General features: G+C 40.2%; 1 protein-coding gene across 1 annotated transcript; it reads right to left on the bottom strand.

The window, feature by feature from the left end:
* Nucleotides 1-3,333: 3,333 nt before the first annotated feature.
* On the bottom strand, nucleotides 3,334-17,521 carry SHISAL1 (shisa like 1). The gene is made up of 5 exons (XM_086610766.1): nucleotides 17,512-17,521; nucleotides 14,466-14,679; nucleotides 6,324-6,647; nucleotides 4,683-4,712; nucleotides 3,334-3,358 (listed from the first exon to the last, which is right to left on the bottom strand). Exons 1-5 carry the CDS (start codon nucleotides 17,519-17,521, stop codon nucleotides 3,334-3,336), a joined length of 603 nt encoding a protein of 200 aa, XP_086466892.1.
* Between the last annotated feature and the right edge of the window lie 5,892 nt (nucleotides 17,522-23,413).

The raw sequence follows: 23,413 nt of genomic DNA, 5'->3' as shown, positions 1-23,413 counted from the left end.
ATGAGGATGTAAGGGGTAGGAGTTTTGCAACTACTAAAATAACTACAGTCTCTTTTAAAATTAAGTGGTTTCTATTCTGACAGAGAATACAGAATTGGTTGATAAAACTTGGGATGTCACACTCATTCCTGTGTGTGATGCTATAGTATTGTGACATTATGCTGCACAATTGTGGACTTAATTGGAGTCTTCTGATTTCACATGAATTTTACGCTGCTATCTGCTACTTCAGTAGTGTTATTTTGGATTCGTTATAATGTAGATGAGGTAACAATATCTATGCAAAAAACTCTACTCAAAATATATGAGAATTTAAATATGGAAGATGTTCAGAACTGGTTTCCAGTATTTTTACTAGCTTTCATTGCTCAGCGTGCAGAGTTTATTTAGTAATAATCTTTAGATAGCCTTTTAACTATTCACTTTTCTTCTAACTGCTGTTTTCTGACAATTCATTACCACATTTAAGTTAAATAACTTCAACTGTACAGTCCATTTAAAAGACTTTCATGAAGCTGATGGATGTGACAGTCTCAATTTGATGGGAAGGCTGAGAAACAGCTAAAATAAGGAATATAAATCAGCCTATATCCTATGAATCTGCAGTTAATGAAAATGTAAAGAAATAAGTGTTGCAATATGTGGTCTATAATTTACAGAGCAAAATAAAAAGGAAAACGAGGCATGAAATTAACAATACGTATAACGTGTCAAGAAAAGATGCAGTGTCTATCAATATATATACAAGGATTGCCTATATTCAGATTGGACAGAAACATTGCATATTTGCTTCACTTCACATGCTAATAGTGAATTTCTAAATGCAAGAAAGAAAGAAAGCACTTAGTAACTTATGTATCTTGAATTATTTAAATGTAAATGATGACATTCAGACTTAAATCTTCCCATTTATTTGCATGATTACATAGTACTGAGACAAGCAGACAAGACTCGGAGCATTGCAGATTTTGAGGCATTTGGTTCCAAGCCCAACGTCTGTTTGTGCTGTTGGTCTCCTGCCCTGACATCAAGCAGGAGGCCAGGCAGGAGAAGGCATATGAAATGCAAAACCAGTTTCAGCATCTGGCTCTTCTAGGAGCAGCAAGTGATTTTCTTAGCTTTGCTTTTCTTTTTAAGCAATTTCTGGTTTTACAGCCATGCCATTCCTAGCAAACAGACAAGAATATTTAGAAGAAAATATATTCAACAATATCTGTTGCTCTAATCCAATATATTTGGAAGGGAATGGAGGCACACATGTAACTGTAAATGTTGCTTGGCATACCTAATGTCCGTTACCATACAGATGCTTCAGATGATGTTAACTCCCAGATAGTTCTTTCCTAAAAGCACTATATGAGTATTCAGTTTTATTTCTTTCCATCTTTTTTTAAAAAAAAACTATTTGTGCTCTGGTTTAGTCTGAGTACAATATGAAAATCTAGGTAGGGGCTGTAAATAAAGACTATGCTTTGTCCTGTGATGCAAAATTTTGCATCTTTAAAATAGTATCATCATATTCCTGTTCAATGTAGGGGTTTTGCAAATGTATGTTTGAGATCTTTGTTATTTTCAAAACACTTTATTTAAAATGGAAGGAGGCAGATTTAGCTCACTTTGTTACTGTAGATATCTTGCATCAAGAGCAGCCTCTGCACAAAACCCTCCTGCCACCCCAGTGCCTAATGTTCTTGGTGGTCTGTGGCCACGTTCACGCTGCACAGCTGACCCACGTCAGTGCTGATGTCCCAAGCTTGCTAACACAGGTGAGAGAGCATGTGCAGCTCTTAGAAATTACTGAAGCAGAGGACCTACTGAATGTGGATATTAAGCTCCAGTGAGAGTCTGCATCCTGTTTTAAAATTGTTATCAATGGGAATTCTTTCAAACAGCCTTTTTAGCCACCAGCAAAGTATTTATTCCGTGTGCTTTTTGCACAGTTGCTGGGGACATGCTCAGTTACCTGCTGCCTTCTAAACTCTGCCAATATTTTTAGAGTGTTTTTTCTCTCTTTGTTTACAAGTGCTTTGGTAGTCATTTGAAGAGGTGTCAAGTAGCAGGTGAATAGCAGCGGGCTAAAACCTATTCTATTTGCTATCTGAAAGACAATGTGACTCAGAGGAATTCACAGCAAAAGCAGAACGTAACATCTAATAAGATGAAGTAAAATAGACTTGCCTTTGTCTAACCCACTCTAACCGCATAAAGGAAATAAGCGCAAGCCTGCCCTGCTGGGTTGATACTTTTCCTGATCTGGACAACCAGCAGGTTTCTGAAACCACGAGTTGTGTAGTGTAACACGTATGATCACATACAAAGCAGACATTGCCTCTAACTGCTGTTGTGCAGAAAGGCAGGGAACAAAGAGGTAAAAGTTAGACTTCAAGACAGTATTCCCTGCCATGTGCATCCATGAGGGTGGCAGCGAGGAGTTTAACATCACCAGAGTGTGGCCAAGAGATCAGCTTCATCTGTTCCACTCTCATATCTGGAACACAGCACAGCCACGGACAATCTGGAGAACTCTGCCAGGCTGCCCTGGCCCACGCTTCCTCTTATGTGATCTTCCTTGCTAGTCTGACCTTTTTTAGTCATTACTAATTAATAATATTCCCATGGTTGTGAGAACAAGTGCTTTCAGTAGTTAGGATTTTGATTCCTCAACTTACGCTATTTCATTCTATCACCTCCCTGGTTTGTAATTTGTTGAGCAGTAGTAACAACTTGCCTGCTGCTTGTTGCTGTTTGATCTCCAGCTCTTAAAAGCTTGCTCAGGCTAACCAGGCTGCGGATTCTCACACGGAACAGGGAGCTGGGAAGGGCCCAGCTCATGCACCCCAGCGACGAGCTGGAGGAACCACCATGAGGCAAGTCACAGCAGTTTAAGGTTATTCACTCGCAGTCTGTCATGGTGTTTGGGTGCCGGAAGGTACATCCACCAGGACCTTCAGACCACACAGGCCGTTGGACAGCCCTCAGATGGTTTCCAAACTGAAGAAGAAATCCGCATTAGTTGGGCTGCAAAATCTATACACTACATGATGAAGCAACATTATTCTAAATCAGGCTCGATGTTTCCGAGATTAATGATTTTCCTTCCTGTCCTTGCACAACACTGCAAACCCTCTGCAGAGCAGCCAGCAGCATGTATAATGGATTCCAGACTTCTTTAGTTATAATAATATTATGGCTATACATGGTCCTCTTTGTCTCAAGCAAATAATAAAGTGATCTGCTATGACAAAATGTTTAAACATCTTGGGGATGGTTCTACACACTATATCCTATGACTTGCTTGATTTTTCCTTCTAACATATGTTTCAGTCACTGGTTTCACTGCCAATTCATAGCATTTAAACTAGAACAAGAAAAGAAATAATGAAATAAAAAGCGCTTACATCATTTTTTTTTAATCCAAGAAGATCCCAGACTGCTTTACAAACTATAGGTTAATCCTGCCGTCTGTCTTGGGACAGTTTTTTACACTGTCAGTTCTCTGCAATAAGGATACTCAAAGTCTTTGGTGTTGCTGCAATTCTTGATGTGCAAGAATCACTTTCCTATTATCATCATGTAGTGTCTTCTAAAATGGGCATGTTTTTTAAATGTATTAGGATAAATGTGGCACAGAAAGCTAACAACTTCAACACATCTGTCATCATGAAAACTTGCAAACTGTTTTGGAAAATGTTTCCAACAGTATTTAAGCTTTTATGCCCTGACATATATGCATATCTCACAGGATTAAAAAAATCTATTTTGTGTTTTCAGAAAGCTTGTCTGTAAACAGGAACTGTTCTTCTGGTATGATACCACCTATATATATATATACACACACACATAAGTGTGTTTGTGAGTAGCTAAAGAAAAATGCTTCTTTTCTCTGTGGAGGGAAAAGCCTGGAAATCTGCTGTTAGCAAAGCATCTAAGGGGTTGGTGTCATCATCTAGAATAATGGAAATTCAGGTATAAAATACAAAAAGATATGAATAGATAAGGCAATTTTAAAAACAGGAATAGAAATTACAAATCTAGTAACTCCACTGCACTTCTTCACTGACAGTATGATTACATTTTTGAGAAGACAGCACTGAGGTCACTCATCAAATATAGACCGCATCAGAACCGGACTCTGAAACTGAGCTTAATTTCTAGATGGCAAAATTACCATATTTTCATGTATATAACCTGCAGGTTTTCTAATGGCGAAATAACTAGCCAGGCAACCTCCTCTTACTCCCCGCTGCCTTAGCAGTTGCTGTAGTGCATAAGTCGGTCGTTTTATGAGGGAGCTCTTCACTCAAAAACCTCTTTCACATGCTAAACACGTTACCTGTGATCACCAGTGCCTACTACCTTTTTCTTGGTATTTTTTACATATCCAACTCAGACTAGGTCATCTATGCACGTAGTTAAGGGGTTGTGAGTTTCAAAAGCTGCAGGTTATAAGTTTGAAAATATGGCATCTCTTGCAGTGTTTTACATGCTGAAATACAAGGGATAAATATGGTTATTTCTTCCAGTGAGCAATGAAAGGATTAGAAAAAAAAGAAACAATTTTATGGGAACTGAGGGGACCACAGACAGACGGTTCACTGGGGAAGGGGTGAGGGTTACTGGAGTGACTTATCAATGCTCATCTCCTGCAAACACAGGAAGAGGAGCATATGGGATATGCTCACCTTATCCTAACATACATTTCCCGCTTAACGCTTCAAAAAAAGCAAAGAAACAGAAAAACAAAAGTCAGTAATGGAAAGTGACCAAGAATCCTTCAAGAATTATTGAATAGTTTTAATTTGTAATAGGATGGCAGAACTACCAACTGGTATAACTAGATTAATACTTTCTAAGATATATATATTCATGCAGTCATTACATTTTTATATACACACACGTGTGTTAAGCTAAAAACCAATTATTGTACTACAAATATCGGTCTTAACTTGTATGACAATTCTGACTGAAAACTGGGAAATCAACGTGCAAAAAAGCTGAAGGAATTAGAAGAAGAAAAAAGGAGAGAAGAGGAAGAAGAAATGAAGAGTGCTTACAACTAAGCACAAGCAAGTCTCTATCTTAAGTAGCACTGTTAGACTCTTCTGTTTGGACAAGGTCTGCGAGAATGGTCCTTAAGACTGATCTGCACTGGATGCATCCAGTACCAGCTACTATGCCAAAAGACCTCTTTCACTGATCCTTGTCTGTGGTCAAACTATCACTACCTTTTCTGTCATGAAAAGTCTTCAACCCTATTTGCTCTAGATTTACACTGAAAATTAAATAGCAAGTTATGAAATAAAAGGACTACTGCTATCATCACGCCATCTGCAACACAGTGGTACTCAAAGGTTTCAGACCAAGATCAACGTTGTGGCTCTACGTGCTCTACAGCTTCAGGAACTGCTGTCATCTTTTTCACCTTACTCATTCTTAGATCACTTTATTTTGCAAAACTCAGCACTCAGCCTTCTGGAAAATTTTTAAAATACACTAGTGACTCTCTGCCCCCTTCCAAATCTTTATGCTCTCTTGCCAAGAAAAAAGTCCCTGCCTTTCTGGACACCTTATTCAGAGTATTGCTTTATTCAACTCTCTTCCTTTGCTTCTGTTTTCTTTGGTAAAACCAGTCCAAAATCATTCAATGTCATTTTGTCCCATGGCTATCAGTATTTATTTTTTTCTATTTATATTGCATGTTCTGCCTACTCCTGAAATATCTGTCTCCCATTCTGTCTGGGCTTTTTTGCAGGTTTTGTAGCATTTAACTTTACAGTAGCCCACTTGTGTCATTCTGTCAAACGAGAAGAAGCTATGCTTTTTTTGGCTACACATATAAAAAAAGACTAACCTGGTTCTTACGTTGTTTCTGTGTCTCATGCTACAAATAGTGTGGATTTGTGACATCTCACACTGAAGCTATTGCAGTGTTGCTATTTATACAATCTTTTAAAACCAGACCAACAGATACATAGATACACATAGCAATTAGTCTGTGACATGAGATTAAAATTAATTTTATAATGATCTATGTAGGACAAAGATATCATTTATTTGTACCACAGAGTAGTAAAGCTATTTAGCACTGAAAAATGGCAGCATCTATTTCTCTGAGGATAGTATTAAAAGACGACAATATTTTCCAGAGTAAGAAATCACTCCTAAGCAGTAATTCTGTAAGACAGTTCATGATATAAAGAATAATGTGCTAGAAATGGTGCCATTCAGCCTGAATTTGCAGGCACTTCCAAATACAGGTGATTGTTCTCACTACAAAACAACAGAGACAAAAAATGTATCCCAATATGGCTTAACTTACTTACCAGGCAGATGTACTCTGAAAAGACATCAGGGGTGGGCTTAAAGCATCTCCTTTTAAAGTATGTACTGTCTGTGATGTTTGAGGCTGTGGCTGAGTTTGAGGCTGTGTCTCTGGCTGAGGCTGTGTCTGTACTTGGCTTGGATCCTGAGCAGGGTTAATCCATCGGCTCTGTCCCTGTGTCATCCACTTTCCCTGGATTCCCCACCGTGCCAGGTAAAATTTGCAAATATCATAGTTCATTGAAGAGTAATATAAAAGGTCCAGTACCAGCAAGATCACCACAAAAAAGCCATAGATCCACACTCCTAACAGTGCACTGTAGTTGCTGTGAAAGAAAAAAAAGGGAAACAAAAAAGTTACATATCTACAATGATCATTGTGTTAGTTTACCCAGATTGCTTGTTTCTTCAAATATATAAATACAATATATAGATGGATGAAACAACAATTTTGTTTTAAAGCATGTGTCATTAAAGATTATTTATTATTTTAATCTCTCTAAATACTGCTATATGCATGACACGGGAGGTTTTTAAAAACTAAGGCCCCCTGTTTTACAAACATTTTTATTTCTCTCATCTGTGTACTTGTAACAGCACATAAATTTGATGTATGATTAGCTTCAACGCTTTAAGTGAGACCACTGAAACGCACATGGTTGATGGGTCCTGTGTCCTATTCTGCAAATTCTCACTCCCAGAGAGTCACCCTACTGAAAGTGACAGGGCATTTAGGAGAGTGAGGGTTAACCATATGAAAATATGCTGTAATAATTGAGACCGAGGGCTGTCTATACTATTGAAAACATTCACTGCTGACATGTACTATAAACCACTTGTCTTAAAAGGTGTTTAATGTGCTTGGATTTGCTCTGAATTTGGTAATTCATTGTTGCTGGATACAGAAGATACTATTAGAAGTTCAGGCTTTCAAGAGCAACTGCTAAAGATCTGTTAAGTTTGCTGGTAATAAATTTAGGAAGGAAGAACACTGACAAGATCATATTATACAACGCATTCCACAGGAAGGAAAATACGTACTACATTTATATGTAGATGTTGGTGTAGTTTTAATGTATATGTAGGAAAAGGCCATGAAAACTACCAGCTGCTGACACGGTGGATGGAGCTGTAAAGCTATGACAGGTGACTAAAGACATTAAAAGAAAAGGACAGGGAGGGGGAGAGGAAAAGGTATAACGGGTCAAGAATTTGGAGATCAAAAAGGGCAAGAAGTGCTAAAGCTCTGCTGGAGATGCAATATTATAAGAAAAATCACTGTCAGGTGTAAATGTAATTTGGACTAGAAACTGTGTGAGTGGGGAGGATGAGGTCAGAACAGAGAAGGAAAGAAAGGAGTACAAATGAGATTGTGAAGTATACAGTGAAGAAGGCTAATCTAGACCTATGAGCTAACGTGGAAGTATTGTGTACCAGAGACTGTAAAAACAAGAGCACGCAGAAGGGTTACTAGTAAAAAATATCATTAGGAAGACAGTCTTGGAAAAAATTATATTGAAGTAATAGATGGGCAACGCACATCTACGTGGACCTGAACTTTCATGAATAAAATTGAATAAAACTCAACCATGCTCTCTTTCACAGACATTCAGAGAAAATTTGAGGGAACTGTATTTTATCAGAACATTGATCAAAATGGAAGTGCTGTGAGAAGAAAAAAGGCTGAGAACACAGATTATAGATGCAGCCAGAAAGATGTTTTGACATTTTAAAAACACGTCCCAAGCCTTTTCAGATATAAAACATTTCAAGTCTCTGCTTTGAACTTTCTCTTCCATTTAAACTTTTGTATAATTCTCTCATTTTGTACCTGAAAAAAAAAAATCACGATTTGAAACAAGAAATCAGATAAGACATCAGAATTTTGATTTCTGTGTTGCTGCCTGTCAGCACTTAAGGAGACTGACTCTCCTCTCCAAGGAATGATTTTTCCACTACACAGACATAACGTACTTAGATTAAATGAGGTTCCACAGCAAATAACTGTAAGTAACAAGAGGAAGGTCAGAGCTGTTAATGGGTCCCTTCCTGTGTAACTTTAGGATTACAAAAGCATAGGATTTTAAAAGATTTTCAGTAAATTTCCAGGAGGATTGGAAATAGACAAAATATAGTGCTTCTGAAAACCCTTAACTCAAGAGTCTTTGCCTCTACTAAAGACTTACACATGCACGCCTAACTTCACACAACAGTGGGCAGACCTTTGTAATGCATTAAAATCTTTGCAGACCAGGCACTTGAAAGTATAACAGGATCTGGTTAATCCAGGCTTCTCAACAGTGCTACTTTTGACTTTCGGTTCATTTATTCCCATTGGGGTAAACTTCTATTTTCTGCTAATATAAATAAAAGGGAAGTGAAGGCTGGAGAAGTCAGGAAGAAACCCACTGTCACAAATCCTGTTCTTCATCACTAACCCCAAAAGGATCCATTTTACAAATAGGTGAGCTGTATTTGAGCCATAGCAAGAACGGAAATATTAGAAAACAGGTTATTTTTGTTTTGGCAACAATGTGAGAGGCAGGAACATTTCTTATAGTTAACTCAAAAGAATTTGTTTGTATTTTAGGTATTTAGTTTCACTCACTCAGATTTTGGTTAGTGAAAATTAGAGCTACTTTGAGCATTGTAATTTAAAGCAACAATTTATTAATCATGCCATATGTGAGTTATCCATCTGCTCCTTCTAAATAACATCTGTTTCTTAAAAGTACCAAATGAAAGACTGCTTGACTTTAACGAACAGACAGTGGGACAACAGCACTATCAAAAAGATCTTGTGAAAATCATAAGCAAAATTAGTAAGTGGTATGTTTTGTACACAGAGGGAAATTCTATACTTTGATGTTTCCTGTTTCTCAGACTATTAAGATGATAGAAAATAATTTTGCTGATGGCTACTAATTATAGTGAAAATTAAAAGTTCACTACAAATTATGATGTCTTAACCAGAAAATAAACAATATTCCTTACACTCAATAACAGTAAGGCCAGAGACACAGAACCGAGAATCAAAAAATTCCCAGGACTCGCTCTCATTTCATTGAACTGAATGATTTTATGGTAGAAGTTTCATCTTGCAATCTGATTTTCCTGTACTTTTGTGCAGAAATTTCATTTCAACTAAAAATAAAGTGTAAACAGATTCTGAACTTACTGAGATTCAAGTTATAGGTGTTTGTTCCTTCGCAGGGACAATCGAGCATAATAAGTTGCTTTGGTGTGGTTGTATCTCCTCTCCCCTACGCCAGCTGGAAAGCTTGCCCTGCTCTGCCAGTGCCTACTGCCCCAGTCCCTCTCAATCAGTCATTTTGGAGGTTTCTGTTTATGTTCAACACAAGGTTTAGCAATATAACACCGAAAATGACTTCTAAAGCTATGCAGCACAGTCCTCCGCTGCTGCTGGCACACAAACAAAAGCTAAATCTGGAGTAAAAGTTACAAGTCAATTTCTTTTTAGCTTCTTAGTGAAACAGGATAATTCATTGACCTATCAGAAAAGCTTAGTAGCTTATTATTTTAAGACACTTCATCTTTTATAGAAATAAGATGTATATATGGTATAGCCTTGATACAAAGCCCACTTGTGTAAACGGAAAGATTTGTTCTGACTTCAGTGAGCCTTGAATCGGGCTCTTCAAGAACAATAAATGGTTTTACCATCCATTTACTCCTATTCCATCTACAGAATCCTGTTTAGATTTCTCTAACATCCCTACATACAAATGAAAAGACAGGTTCTTTTATTATTATTCTTACCCATGTGATTCCTTCCATCTAATTCACTAACTTTTCGAGACAGAAGACAAGCAGGTAAGTTTCAGCCTATATTTTTTAGAAGAATTGCTTGTTTTTTTATGTGCAGCACATGAACAGAAAATAATTTATTTGGGAATTCAGGCTGAAAAATCCAAGAAATGAAAACAATTGTGAGCAGAATTCTATAGCTGCAGAGTTTAGATGTGGGCAGATGGTCATGGAAACTGTTTCTTTCCCTTTTCTCCTTAAACAGGGCTGTTACTTGCAATAGTAACACTTCTTAAGTGTTGCCCCAAGGAAATGCAAGCTTCCATCCTGGCAAACGCCTTGGTACTTCTAACACTAAGGAAATCTGTGCAGCTTTTGCATGTACGCTTTAAACGCATTTTTTTTCATATTTTGTTTTTATAATTATCTCAAGGTCTTTGCCCAAGTCTGTGTTTTTCTGCAGAATCTGTTACTGTAGTACCTAAGAGGTCTTCCCAGTTAAATTACATCTTTTTCCAACAGTTGGTAGTGAAATTGATAATTTTTTTTCTTTGCTTTCTTGTAAAGATGACTTTCTAGGAGATATTCAAGCAAATGCCAGCTCTGCAGGGGACATGATGTACCTGGAGAAAGATAGTGCTATTCTATCCTCACATTGCTTTCAGTGCAATGTTGTAGTGTGGTGTGCAAAAGCCATGCAACCCTGAAAAACGGGAATAAGAGATAAGGAAAAACATGGATGCATTACAGACTGCCGTAACACTGCTCCAATATGAGATTAAGGACCCCTAGCATAGTACTACTGCTAATAATCCACCAAAACAAACATAATAGAAAATCTGAGAGAATATGAATACCAGATTCAAGTGAATACTATTTTTAAGAACAGTTAAACAACTTATTAGACAAAGTTTTATGGAAAAATACTTTGCATGGCACAATTTTTCTTGTCTGTTAGACATAATTGGTATTTATGTATTTAATACTAAATGAATTGTTCACAATCAAAAATATTATAGACTGATTAATCTGCAGGATCACAAAGATATAATAGCTCAGTACTCTGCACTTATAAAAACACAGAAATCTTTTGTTATAGTAATGGAAAAAATGTAAAGAAATCTAGCTATAGTTATATTGTGTGACTGTAGAAGACAAATGTGTTTTTTCAGCTGTGCCATGACAAAGAAGTTGCAAGTCATTTCATTAATTTTTTCCCTCAACTGTGTTATAAAACAAAAAATTTGTTTTGATGATTACAAGAATGGCTAAGGGGAAAAATAAACCAAATAATAATATTGAAATAAACCAAATAATAACATTGAATCACTCTTCCCTGAAAACTATAATCCTTTTTTTCAGTCCACTGCTATTCCCATATTCTAAATAATTCTCTCCAGCCACAGTACAATAGGTTTCATCAGAATTTTTTTTCAGTTGTGTGTGAAATTAGATCTAAACAAAGAGCTGACTTTGTTACTGTAAAGTGAACCCTGGATGTATCAGAATCCAAATAAAGTTAAATTATTGTCTACATTAAATTAAGTCAGAGTGTACTAAGCAAGATGCTTTTTACAATGTTTTTAATGTAGGCATCACTTCTTTCTGCCCCTCCGCGGCATACTAAAATTATCAGGAAGTTTTCTCCTCGTCTCTGTGAGCTCAGTGTGAGGAGATCTCTCTCCCTCTGTCGCACTACATTGGAGCAGTTTCATGCAGAAAGTTAGCGTCTCTTCATTTTCCTGGCCCTGACTCATTTATCAGAAGCCATGTTTCAGGAAGTTACAGAAAGGCAATATCGGTTCCACTCTTGCACTTCTCTAAGCTACATCTCCAGAAGCTTTTTATTGTATTTAGCATGATTTCACATACCTTTACAAAAGATCAGCACATAGCTAATGTCCACAGGAAACAGTCAGCAGGGGGTTCTCAACCATGAATCTTACCAACAAAAACTATAAAGGTAGCTCTTTCTCCCTTCACAACAGAATGAGGTGACTTTTTTTAAAAGAAAAAAGATTGCTGAATGAAACTAATGTAACACTTATACTATGCTCTAAACATTTTCATTAAAATAAATACTGTAGTTCGTAGAATACCAAATTACCATTTTCCCCATTGAGGAACTGCTCACACACAACAGCTCTATAACATGAACAGCTCTATATATATTTCTGTGGGGGTGTGTGCATGCGTGTGTACATAGACAGATGTGAGTGGGGATGCAAACAGAGAATGCAGGAGGCAGAGACATGTTCTACATTCCAGGGCATATTTTGCAATCAGACTGTACCTGTTCCTCTGTGCACGTCTGCTTTGGAAACTGGCTGATTGCCCTCTCCACTTCAGGTTCTTGATGAAAGGAAGAACAGAAGAGCCTTACCTCACTAAGCCCTGGCCATGGCTACACAGAGTAGCTGCTGAGATATGGAAAAAGCCTAAAGCATTGGCTTTCTACTTGGCTGAACTACAATTGGCCAGTAACACCCCAAACTCTGTGAAGAAGCCGCCTGTTAGGCAGACTTGGTTGCTCAGAGGTGTTGGTGTAGGGTTTACGGAACAATAAGGGAAGAAATAAAGCAAATCTGTTGTGTGCAAGACAAAGACCTGGGAAAGTATGGGGACAATCGCCACACTAGTCCATTCTTGAGACTCTCTTTTTATCACTCTGCACATGAAGCAGTTTCTGGCTCTGTCTGCGACTACACACACAGCCCTTCTGTACTGAGAGTCCTGTGAGGACCTCTCTTCAGGCAGGCATCCGATGGCTGCCATGGTATCATGGTCATCCCAGTAACCAAAAGGGGAGCACATCCTACTTTTACCATGGAGCATATATGGAGTATGCAATGCATGGGGCATACTGGGGTATAAACTCCACCAGGTTGCCTGGAGGCATATATGTTGGCAGAGTTGGGTAGCCTCAGCTGAGGGTGCTACCAGTTTCCAGATTTTCCAGACTGCACAAAGGGTGGAGAAAAGGGATGGCCTTTAATGGGCCTGGTCGACTTAAAAATATCTCCCCAGTACTCTGTGTGATATGTTCTCATGATGTTCCCAGATGCCCTACAAGACCAAGGCAAGGAAATTTCACCTCAAGGACATAGCTGCACATGCAGTAACAAGACAGTATAGATCCACATTGATTAAAAAGTATCTTATACGGGTAGAGTGTTTTCTCTTCTTTCTTTTACACTGCACAGACTTCTTCACAATAGGGTGATGGTTACGTCAACACCTGTAAAGTCAGAGCATGCAACTTCTACATCTACATGCAAGATTCAAACTTCTCACGGCAGTGCTGCAGGAGGGGTGGTTGTTAAGGAAGAGGACAGTCTGTTGACTCCATGAGCCGGCTGCTGCTGGACGCAGCTGCACACAGTGAGTTAAAAGAGCCGACGTCAGTATTCCAGCATCATAGTCTCCTAGCAGCCTTGCACCTGCTTCCGCACGAACAAACGACAACACACCGACTGACTTTTATGCTGCAGAAGAAAACACTAAAATCCCTGTTGTAAACAAAAATCAACAGACTGGAATTCCAGTTGTCTTTAACCTGCCCCTTCCTTGCCCTGGAGGGGCTGGACATCAGAATAAAACAGCAGGGGAAAGCAGATAGATCAGAATTTGACCTTGGGCGTTTACATCAGCTGAAAGTTCCCCTCTGCACCAAGAGAAATCGTAGCAGATTAGTGTGTCCAGAACGTCAAATATTAAACAGGAGACAGACTGCAAGCAAGGATTTTGTCATCGTAAATAGGTAACTGGTAACAAAGATCTACTTGCTACTTATTGGTCCTTTAGAAAAAAAGTTACTGACATTTATCTTAGAGGATTGGCCCCAACAGTACATGGAAGTATCCCAGGTAACAGGCAAGACCACCACACAATGTTGGTATATAAGCAAGTACATTACGTTCCCCAAGGTCAGTGATTACAAGAGGTTTATATTAAAAACATCAGAGATTCAAAATAGTACATTTGGGTTGATACGGAAAATGTCAACTCACTCCCTCACTCCCCTACAGACAACTTTGGGATTTATTTTTACTGATATATATTTAAACATAGTTTGGATCAGATTGGGGTCGGGGAGAGACTTTTGCAACTTTTATATGTAACTTTATATTTGTTAGATTTATATGCAACTTTTACATACATGCTCTCCTAGCAATGTTTATAGTGCATGTCACAGCAAAGAAAGCAAAGCTATAATACCCTTTCTTTTAGGAGTTCTGTTAACAGCAAAAACCTTTTAGTAATGTTTCTCTGTGTGTGCAATTATTCTAATTGCCTCCATCATTGAGTACACCTCAGACTACGTTATTAGGCCCGGAACAGTTTGCTGAAGAGTACTTTAAAACTCATTTACTTACTTATGCATATATCCATCTGCGTTCCCTGTTAAGTTCATCTGCATAACAGTCTGAAATTCTGTCTCATTGCAGCAGTATTTAAATACTGTGTTGTTATGGTGACAGCAGAAGATGTAAGATTTATTGTCAGAAAGACGGGGGCAGTGAAAACCAAAGTGGTAGCGACCTTTGTAGTCCGTATATGGCTCGCAGACCCGAAAATGTGCGGACAACACTGTAAAACAAAGAACAATATCGGCTTTATGAGTCACTTGTGTTATCTGTACGTTATGAACTATAATTTTTCATTCGTTAAGTTTAAACAATTGTTTGATTTCTGAAAAACATTACTATTTCAGAACTTCCAACATCATAACCTTTAATACTAAAACACTACAACATCTAGTCTCTTATTGTATTTTGACTTTCATTGTTACTATGTTTCTGAATACTATTATTTCTTTTAAGGAAAGAGAAGAAATGCCCTCCATGTCAAGAAGCACAAAAACATTCAGGGAAACACTTTCATACTGCTGTTCTAAAGACACAGATATCCATGAAGACTCAACAACGTTCATGTTTGATTCTCCTGAGATGACTTCACAAAAACAAGAAGTCTATGTAAAAACTGCAAAAAAATGTTCGATAGCACTTGATTTACAGTCATTGTTCTTGACAGAAAGTATCTTCTCTACTATAAAGGTCATTCTTTGATAAAGATTATTCTGCCAGAAATAGTAATTACAAAACAGTATAACAGATCTGAAAAACTTTGAATTTGCAAATAGAAGGAACTAATAGGAACATAGCTGTTCTGTATACTCCTGGGAGTTGTTACATTTCTTCTTTATTAAAGCCTCACGTAAGGTGTTTATTAAACCTCTGCGAACATTTTTTACAGGAATATGTCACACTGATTTCACCATCACTTTTCCTGGGCTGGGGGGGTGTGGGAGGGAAGAAACGTTCTCCATATATATCCTTTGAACACAGCCTTGAGGCGGACTGTTGCGTGGTGACAGGCACTCTGTGGTTACACCAACACGGTAAGGCTGTGGGCAAGCACAGCTCTCTGACCATGCTCTAAGCCTACTGGTTGCAAACAGCTCTGAACTGGAATCTCTGCAGTCATATTAGTTTCCCTGAGTTAATTAACTGTGCAGAGGGACAGGCTATGGATCCCTTCCAGTATGGTCATAACCACACATGAATTCCTGGTCGACCTGAAAAGTCTTGTAAGAGACAATATTTGGTTCCAAATACTGCCAACATTTCAACTGATTTGTAGTTTGTGTTATGGTAGGCCTTATGGCATCATTTAATATTATGTGTACCATACAGACCCCTCAAAGGCCTTACACTCTAAGGGAAGTGAAATGTAGAAGTCAAGAGTCTGAATACTCTTTAGCAGTGAAATGTTTTTACTTTGATTAGAGAGCAGAGGCACAGTGATGCTGTGAGTAGCTGCACTCCATAAAGTTACACCAGTCAATAAAGGGTATTAACTTTAGAATGACAAACTTAACCCTTGTAACTCGGTGTATGACTTCTGTATCAGTTTACCAGTACAAGAGGTTACAGATAATGACTTGCATAGATTTAGCCAAACTATATTGTGTCTCTCCATATATGTCTCCGGGGACATAGTCCCCGTTGATTCATAATTGCATTTGTGTACTTTATCCGTCTAATCCTCATTTCTTTCTATGTTGCTTAAAAAAGCCTACTCCTAACATGTTTGTTTCTCCATTTTATAAATGTCGTGGGTTTGGGCCGATCCAGCAACTAAAACTCACACAGTCTCTCCTCCAGTAAAGCAGAGAGGAGAAAAATATAATAAAGGGACTAAGGGTTGAGACAAGAACCATGGTCCTGGGCAAAACAGACTGGGCTTTCTTAAAGCAAAACAATTTATTGACGGTTACTTAAAAGGACAAAGGGAAACAAAACCGGTTATGTGAGAGGATAAAAAGAAACAAAGCCAGATCTTAAAACCGACACCTTCCTTCCCCCCCCGCCCTCCTTTCCTTTTCCTCCCGGCTCTACCTCCTCCCCCCAGCGGCGCAGGGGGCAGGGACTGGGGGAGTGCAGGTCAGTTCATTCCGTGCTGTTACTGCTGCTTCTTTCTTAAAGGAGGTGGAGTCCTTACACTCTTTTCCCCTGCTCCAGTGGATCCCCTACTCACGAGGAAAAATCCACAAACTTCTCCAGCGTGAGTCCAGCCCACAGGAAGCAATCCTTCCCCACAGATTGCTCCGGTGTGGGCTTTACCACAGTCTCGGGTACTTAGGGAGTTGTAGCCACTCGCTCCGGCATGGGTCGTCACGCAGACTCCAGATGCCTCTCTACCTTGTCGTGCGTCCCAACGCGACCATCCTCAGGCTCAGGCATCTTCCCTCCACGGGCTGCAAGTGGGTCTCTACTCCACCGAGGCCGTCCTGGTTGCAGGGGGGCCGCCCGCCATCTCACCACCAGCTGCAGGGGAAACTCAGCTCTGGCACACCTCCTCCCACTCCATCCTCACTGACCTGGTGTCGATGCGGCTGTTTCTTGCAGATCTCAGTCCTCTCCGGGTGAACTCAGCCCAGTGGGCACCCCAGGAGTGGGGTGCTCCCCAAGTTCCCCAGCCAGCTCCGCCGCCGCCATCCTCAGTGGGTGGTGCCAGCCCGAAGCATGCAGCTGCCCCGCTGGGAGCCAGGGGGATGGGAGTCCGATCTGGTGGCCAGAACCAAGTCTAACCCAGTTCCAAAACCAGGGAGGTCACAGGGAGCAAAGCCCCTCTCCTGCCACCAGAGCCCCTCCCCCCCCCCCCCCCCATCAAACCATGACATTAAAATATATAAATTTCAAGAATCTGACTTTCTGTAGGTCTAGTCAGATTTTAAGGATTGTGACAGTGGAGAGTACTACTTTATTTGTGTGTATAAAGGGAGCCTAGAAGAAAAAAAAACATAGTACTGAACTGAAGAGAAAACAAAGCAACTTGTACTGCCCTCTGAGTGAAGGAAAACCACTCTAAACATTTTTATATATATACACACACACACACAGAGGCACGCACACACACCTGTCATCATTACGTTAACAAAAGAGGAAATCCTTTTGCAGATTAATTCAGTCAGGAACTGGAAGTGCTAGTAGAATGCTATTTCTAAAGGAACACAGATATTGAGAAAACTAATTACATATCTGTTCTTGCCCTGCCTGGGAGAAATGCGTGTTCCAAATCTGAGGATGCTATAATTAGTAAAGAAACGTTCTTTCTTTAGACTTAGGTTTTCAAAACCCTCTGTAACTCTTGCAACAAATCTGCATGTTCAAAACCTGTTGCAAAATCCACAACAGAAAGCATGTAACTGCATGCACATGTGTTTGAACAAGTATTTACTTCCCTGTACATCTCTCCTGAATTAACATAGCAATAAAGAAAGTGTTCCAGGATTAAGTTTTGAAAAAAACCTCAATGGTTGCAGTTGGAAAGGACCTCTGGAGTCATCTGGTCCAAGCCTCCTGCTCAAGTAGGGGCACCTAGAGCCTGTTGCCCAGAACCATGCCCAGATGTCTTCTGAATATCTCCAAGGATAGAGACTCTACAACCTCTCTGGGCAACATGTGGCAGTGCTCAGTCACCCTCACAATGAAAAAGTGTTTTCTCCACATGCCCCCTGTATTTAGATACATTGATAAGATCCCCCTGAGCCTTCTCTTCCTTAGACAGAACAGTCCCAACTCTCTCAGCCTCTCCTCGTAGGAGAGATGCTCCAGTCACATGCATCATTCAGAAGCCCTTTGCTGAACTCTGCCCAGTAGCTCCATCTCTCTCTTGTACTGGGAAGCCCAGAAATTGACACAGCACTTCGGGTGGGACCTCATCAGTGCTGAGTAAAAGGGAAGGATCGCTTCCCTTGACCTGCTGGCAGCACTCCTACTGATGGAATCACAAAGAGTTTTCCAGACAGCTGGACCCCAGCCTATACTGGTGTCTGAGGTTGTTCCTCCCCAGGATGGTGAAGAACTTAGCACCTCTCCCTATTGAACTTCATGAGGTTTCTGTCAGCCCATTTCTCCAAGTCAGCCTGTCCAAGTCCCTCTGGATAGCAGCACAAGCTTACAGTGTATCAGCCACTCCTCTCACTTCTGAATCAACAGGAAACTTGCTGAGGTAGCACTCTGTCCCATCATTGTTACTATATATCATTTGTTTTTGAAAAAAAAACCCTAGAAAATAATGGAAGAGATGTGTGGCATCACAAACCAAGCAGAACTTTTAATTGTTTAATTTCTAACAAGAACAGGAGTTTGATTCAGTTACTTATATAGGTCTCCAGTGCTGGCTAAGATTTTCCTAGGCTGTTCTGTCTAGTCTCCAGCTTTCCATGGAGGAGACGCAGGTCTCTTGTCGGTCTGGTGCACACATGGATGACCTGGGGCAAGTCAAATGGCATTAGATGCACGTGGTTAGGCACCTATAAAGGTCCCTAAGTGTTTTGTAGATGTTTGATATCAGATTGCAAGGGCACATTACAATGCATGTAGTTCCACTAGTCATCATTAGAAGGAAAAAGGTGAGTCCACGCCTGATGTCAACAAACAGAAAATCTTATTATTAGACCTCATAAATGCAAGTGAAGGGGTAGCCTTCGCAGTGTAGCACTGCACTACCAGTAGTGATGTTTATCCACAGTATTTTTATCTACAGTGTTCAGCAGAAGAACACCCATCTAATCCTTCTGTGATAAATGGTCAGCTTCAGATCCTCCAAAGGAAGATACACATCGAAAAGGGGTGCAAAAAACTCTCTAGTAAGAAAAATGTCTTTCTATTCTTCTCCTTTAGGTCTTGCTTATGTCCTGAACATTTGTGTTTGGGTTTTTTTTTCTCATCATCTTGTCCAGTGTTCTCCCTATCCAGCTGAAGGATAACTTTCACTGAACCTACTGATTTGTTTTCTGAATTAGATGGCTTAATGTATACACTACTTCAGTTTCAGTCGTAGAGAAAATATAACTGATCTGAACTGATCGGTTTGACACTTCTCACTTTTTAGCCATCTTGACTTATTCCTTTTCAGTTGGAATATCTGCACTTTGATTATATCAGCTGCTTCTAGGAAACAAAATTTTCCTCTTTGATATTTGCAAAGTCTCAGAGTGCAACACAAATGCTGTTTATCATGCATTATCAACAGAATCTTTTTTTTTTTTTTTAAATGCAGGTATAATGGCTTTTATGGCTAATGATACATTGACTTATTTCTCCTTCTAAAAGTTACATTATTATAACTACTTACAGGTTAGTAATTTTTGAAGCCTCCAGTATAGATGGTGGTTTCAAGTTTGGGACATTTTAATGGAAGATATTTATTGCTAGGACTAGCTTTGCAAATAACTGGATAGCAAAACTATCATTTTTTAATATGTTATTACTACAACTTAGCTTAGGTGAATGACACCACATTAAGCTACCACAAGTGAATAGCAGCCCTGCAAGGTTATACTTGACTTGTATATACGTCTAGCGCGTGTTCTAAGAATTTAAACTAGTTCTTTATCTCATAATCAATCAAATACTTCCATGATTCTGAAATTACTCAGTGCTCTGAGAGACATTGCATTGTGAGAATGCAGTAGAGGGCTATAGGACCCTAAGTGGTTTAGCTTGCTTGTCACTGCAAAGTGGTTTACTTAACAGCACACGTGAAAGTGTCCCCTGATCCCTAGATGGGCCCTTTGCCCTTCTTAGAAGGAAAACAAACCCTGAACTTCTTTGGGGATGAAAACTGGTGAAACACGACTACAGAATGAAAGGAGAAGGAAGATAACATCACGTTAGAGGAGTGATGTCTGTAATAAAATGTAGTCTTAAGCAAATCCTTAAATAGTAAAATGCGCATCAGTGATTAAAATAAATGCACAAATAAGAGCATAACATGATGACTGAATTACAGTCTGAATTTGGTAGTCAGTGTGTGGCGGGATAACCCTGGTAGGCAGCTAAGCACCACACAGCTGCTGGCTCACTCCCCCTCCCAGTGGGATGGGTGACAGAATCAGAAGGGCAAAGCAAGAAAACTTGTGGGTCGAGATAAAGGCTGTTTAATAACTGAATAAGAAAAACTCCCAACAACAACAACAACAAAAACTAACCCACAAGTGATGCTAAAGCAATCACTCACTACCAGCAGACTGATGCCCAGCCAGTCCCTGAGCAATTTTTGGATAAACTCCTGCCCTGGTTTTATTGCTAAGTGTGCTGTTACATGGTACAGCATGTCACTTCGGTCAGTGCGGGCCAGCTGTGCCAGCTGTGTCCCCTGCCAGGCTCTGGCACACCCCAGCTGCCTCGCTGGGGTGAACAATGGGAAACACAGGTGGCCTTCACCTTGTGTAGGGGCTGTTCAGCAACAGCTAAAATACTGGTGGGCTATCAACACAGTCACCAGTCTAAAAGACAGCACCATATGGGCTGCTGTGGAGACAATGAACCCCATCACAGCCAGACCTACTACACAGTTGTGATAGTTTTATGGGGGGGGTGTTCTGGTGGCAGGAGAGGGGATTTGCTCCCTGTGCCACCAGACTGGAGTCCCATCCCCCTCGGGGGGTTGAGCCAAATTGGTGCCTCTGCAAATTGCCCTATTTAAGTTGGGACAAAGGGACGGGAGGAGCCTTTTGCTTTTGCCCAGGAGCAAGGAGAAGGGAGGAGGGCGCTTCCCTTGCTCCCTGGCCCCCGGCCAGGTGGCTGCCGGGGCCGAGCCGGCGCCACGTGCTCAAGATGGCAGTGATGGAGCTGTTTGGGGAACTCGGGGAGCACCTTGCTCCCGGGGTGCCCGCTGGGCCGAGTTCACCCAGAGAGGACTAAGACCTGAGAGAAACGGCCACATCAACACCAGGTCAGTGCAGATGGAGCGGGAGGAGGTGTGCTGGAGCTGAATTTCCCTTGCAAACTGGTGGTGAGATTGCAAGCGGCCCCCTTGCAACCATGACGGTCCTCAGGGAAGCAGAGACCCACTTGCGGCCAGTGGAAACGCCCACGTCGGGGAAAGAGATCCCTGAGCCTTAGAGAGGTCGTGGAGTATGGGATGCACGACGAGTATGCACTACGAGGTCGTGAGGCATCTAGAGTCCGTGGGAAGACCCCTGCCAGAGCGAGTGGCCACAACTCCCTAAGAATCCGAGACTGTGGTAAAGCCCGAACTGGAGCAATCCGATGGGAAATGATTGCATCTTGCAGGTAGGACTCATGTTGGAGAAGATTGGGGATTTTTCTCGTGAGTAGGGGATCCACTGAAGCAAGGGAAAACGGTTGTAAGGACTCCTCCTCCTTTAAGAAAGGAGCGGCAGTAACTACATGGGATGAACTGACCTGCACTGCCCCATTCCCTGCCCCCCTGTGCCGCTGCGGGGGAGGAAGAGCCAGGAACAAAAGGAAAGGGGGTGGGGAGGTGTTGTTTTTAAGATCTGGCCTTGTTTTCTCTCTATCCTCTCAAGTAACCATTTTTTTTGTTTCCCTTTGTCCTTGTTAAGCAACTGTTAATAAATTGTTTTGTTTTAAGAAAAGTGGAGTTTGTTTTGCCCGGGACCATGGTTGGTGGGTGCTCCCTCTGTTTTTGTCTCAACCCTCAGTCCTTTTATTATAAAACCACGACAACAGTGAAAAAACTTGATCAATTTATTGTAATCTGTGCAATTTTACTTACCGTCTTTGCTTCTCTTGAGAATCAGAGATTCGATAAACTAAGTGTAATTTTTTTTGTAAAGTATTTTTCCTGAAAATAACTTTGCTTAAATCCCGAGGATTAAAAAGCCTTATCTCTACAGAAATACTTCAGGTAAAAGTGTTGTACCTGAAAGGCTCTTAAGTTGCCTGTTGCAAAGATGGCAGCTGTTTCTGAAGTGGAGTTGCCTGTGCAAATTCTCATACTATTTTTGAAAAGTATTATTGAACGAGTAAGTGATATAGATGTCCCTATCTCTGTTCTTACTAATTTTGAGAGAAAAATAGTTTGTCATGCTTCAAATGACTGATTTAAGTTCATCTTAAGATTTATCTACTCTCCCTTAAAAAGTAAACAGTGTACCTCAAACTGTTACTTCCCTGTCTGTTCACAGTTAGAGATCTGTGTAATGCTGATTAAATTTTTAACTTAGCTACTAAATTTTTAAATTCCCTAGGCTTTCAGAATGGTTGGTCTTTATAAGCCCTCCATATGGATCCACAGAAATAGTCATACGTATACATCTTACTTAGCACAAAGCCAACCATTTGAGATCCTCTGATAATTATGCTATATGGATGTTCAATTCCTACTTCAAAAAAACCCACCTGTAATATGTAAATAATCTGACAATTTCTGCTTGTTTATATAAGCCTTGCTGTCATCCCTCATTTTATAAAGGTATTTCAATCCATTAAATGAATGTAAGCATCTACATTACTGCAAAGTGTATCTAAGAGTTCGTGGTTAGAAAGGGTATTCTTCTGGCACGGCTGCATGCTGCTCCTCCCTTTATTAGGCATTACTTGTGCAGCTAGTACAACTAGTAAGTGTTCACAAACCCTAAAATTGCATGTCTTTGTGATCTTGATAGCATTGAAAGAAAATCAGTCTGAAGTTTCAGTATGCTCAACTCAATTTCATCCTTTTTTAAGTGGGAGCCATACCCTACATTCTCTGAACTGAAGCTTTCCTTTCCAGCGTTATTTGTCCCTGCTCTGGCAGCATTTTGCTCACATTAGGCAACTGCATCTCCTTCCTAACCACACACCTAAGGCTACCAAACTTCATCCTCATTCTGAGCCACGACCATGGGATCTGACTACATCTTTGCTCCAGGCTCCAAGAAGAGCTGCTCCAGGAACTTTTCTGTTACTTGTGCCCTCACTTTCATTCCACCTGCAGAGCCAGTGAAAGTTACGCGTCCCATTGTTAAGTGCCGTTTTCAGCCACGCATACAGATTTTGGAAAC

Source organism: Tauraco erythrolophus, chromosome 4 (genome assembly GCF_009769465.1).
Source record: "Tauraco erythrolophus isolate bTauEry1 chromosome 4, bTauEry1.pri, whole genome shotgun sequence".
NCBI classification, from domain to species: domain Eukaryota; kingdom Metazoa; phylum Chordata; class Aves; order Musophagiformes; family Musophagidae; genus Tauraco; species Tauraco erythrolophus.
The sequence above is the reverse complement of the archived record's forward strand: the minus strand, read 5'-3'. Positions and strand labels throughout refer to the sequence as shown.

Coding starts and splice junctions, on each gene's coding strand:
- SHISAL1 (XM_086610766.1), bottom strand. Junction 4,713..6,323: donor TTTCAGAGTACATCTGCCTG/GTAAGTAAGTTA, acceptor CTTTTTTTGAAG/CGTTAAGCGGGAAATGTATG. Junction 3,359..4,682: donor GAAATGTATGTTAGGATAAG/GTGAGCATATCC, acceptor TTCTTGTTCTAG/TTTAAATGCTATGAATTGGC.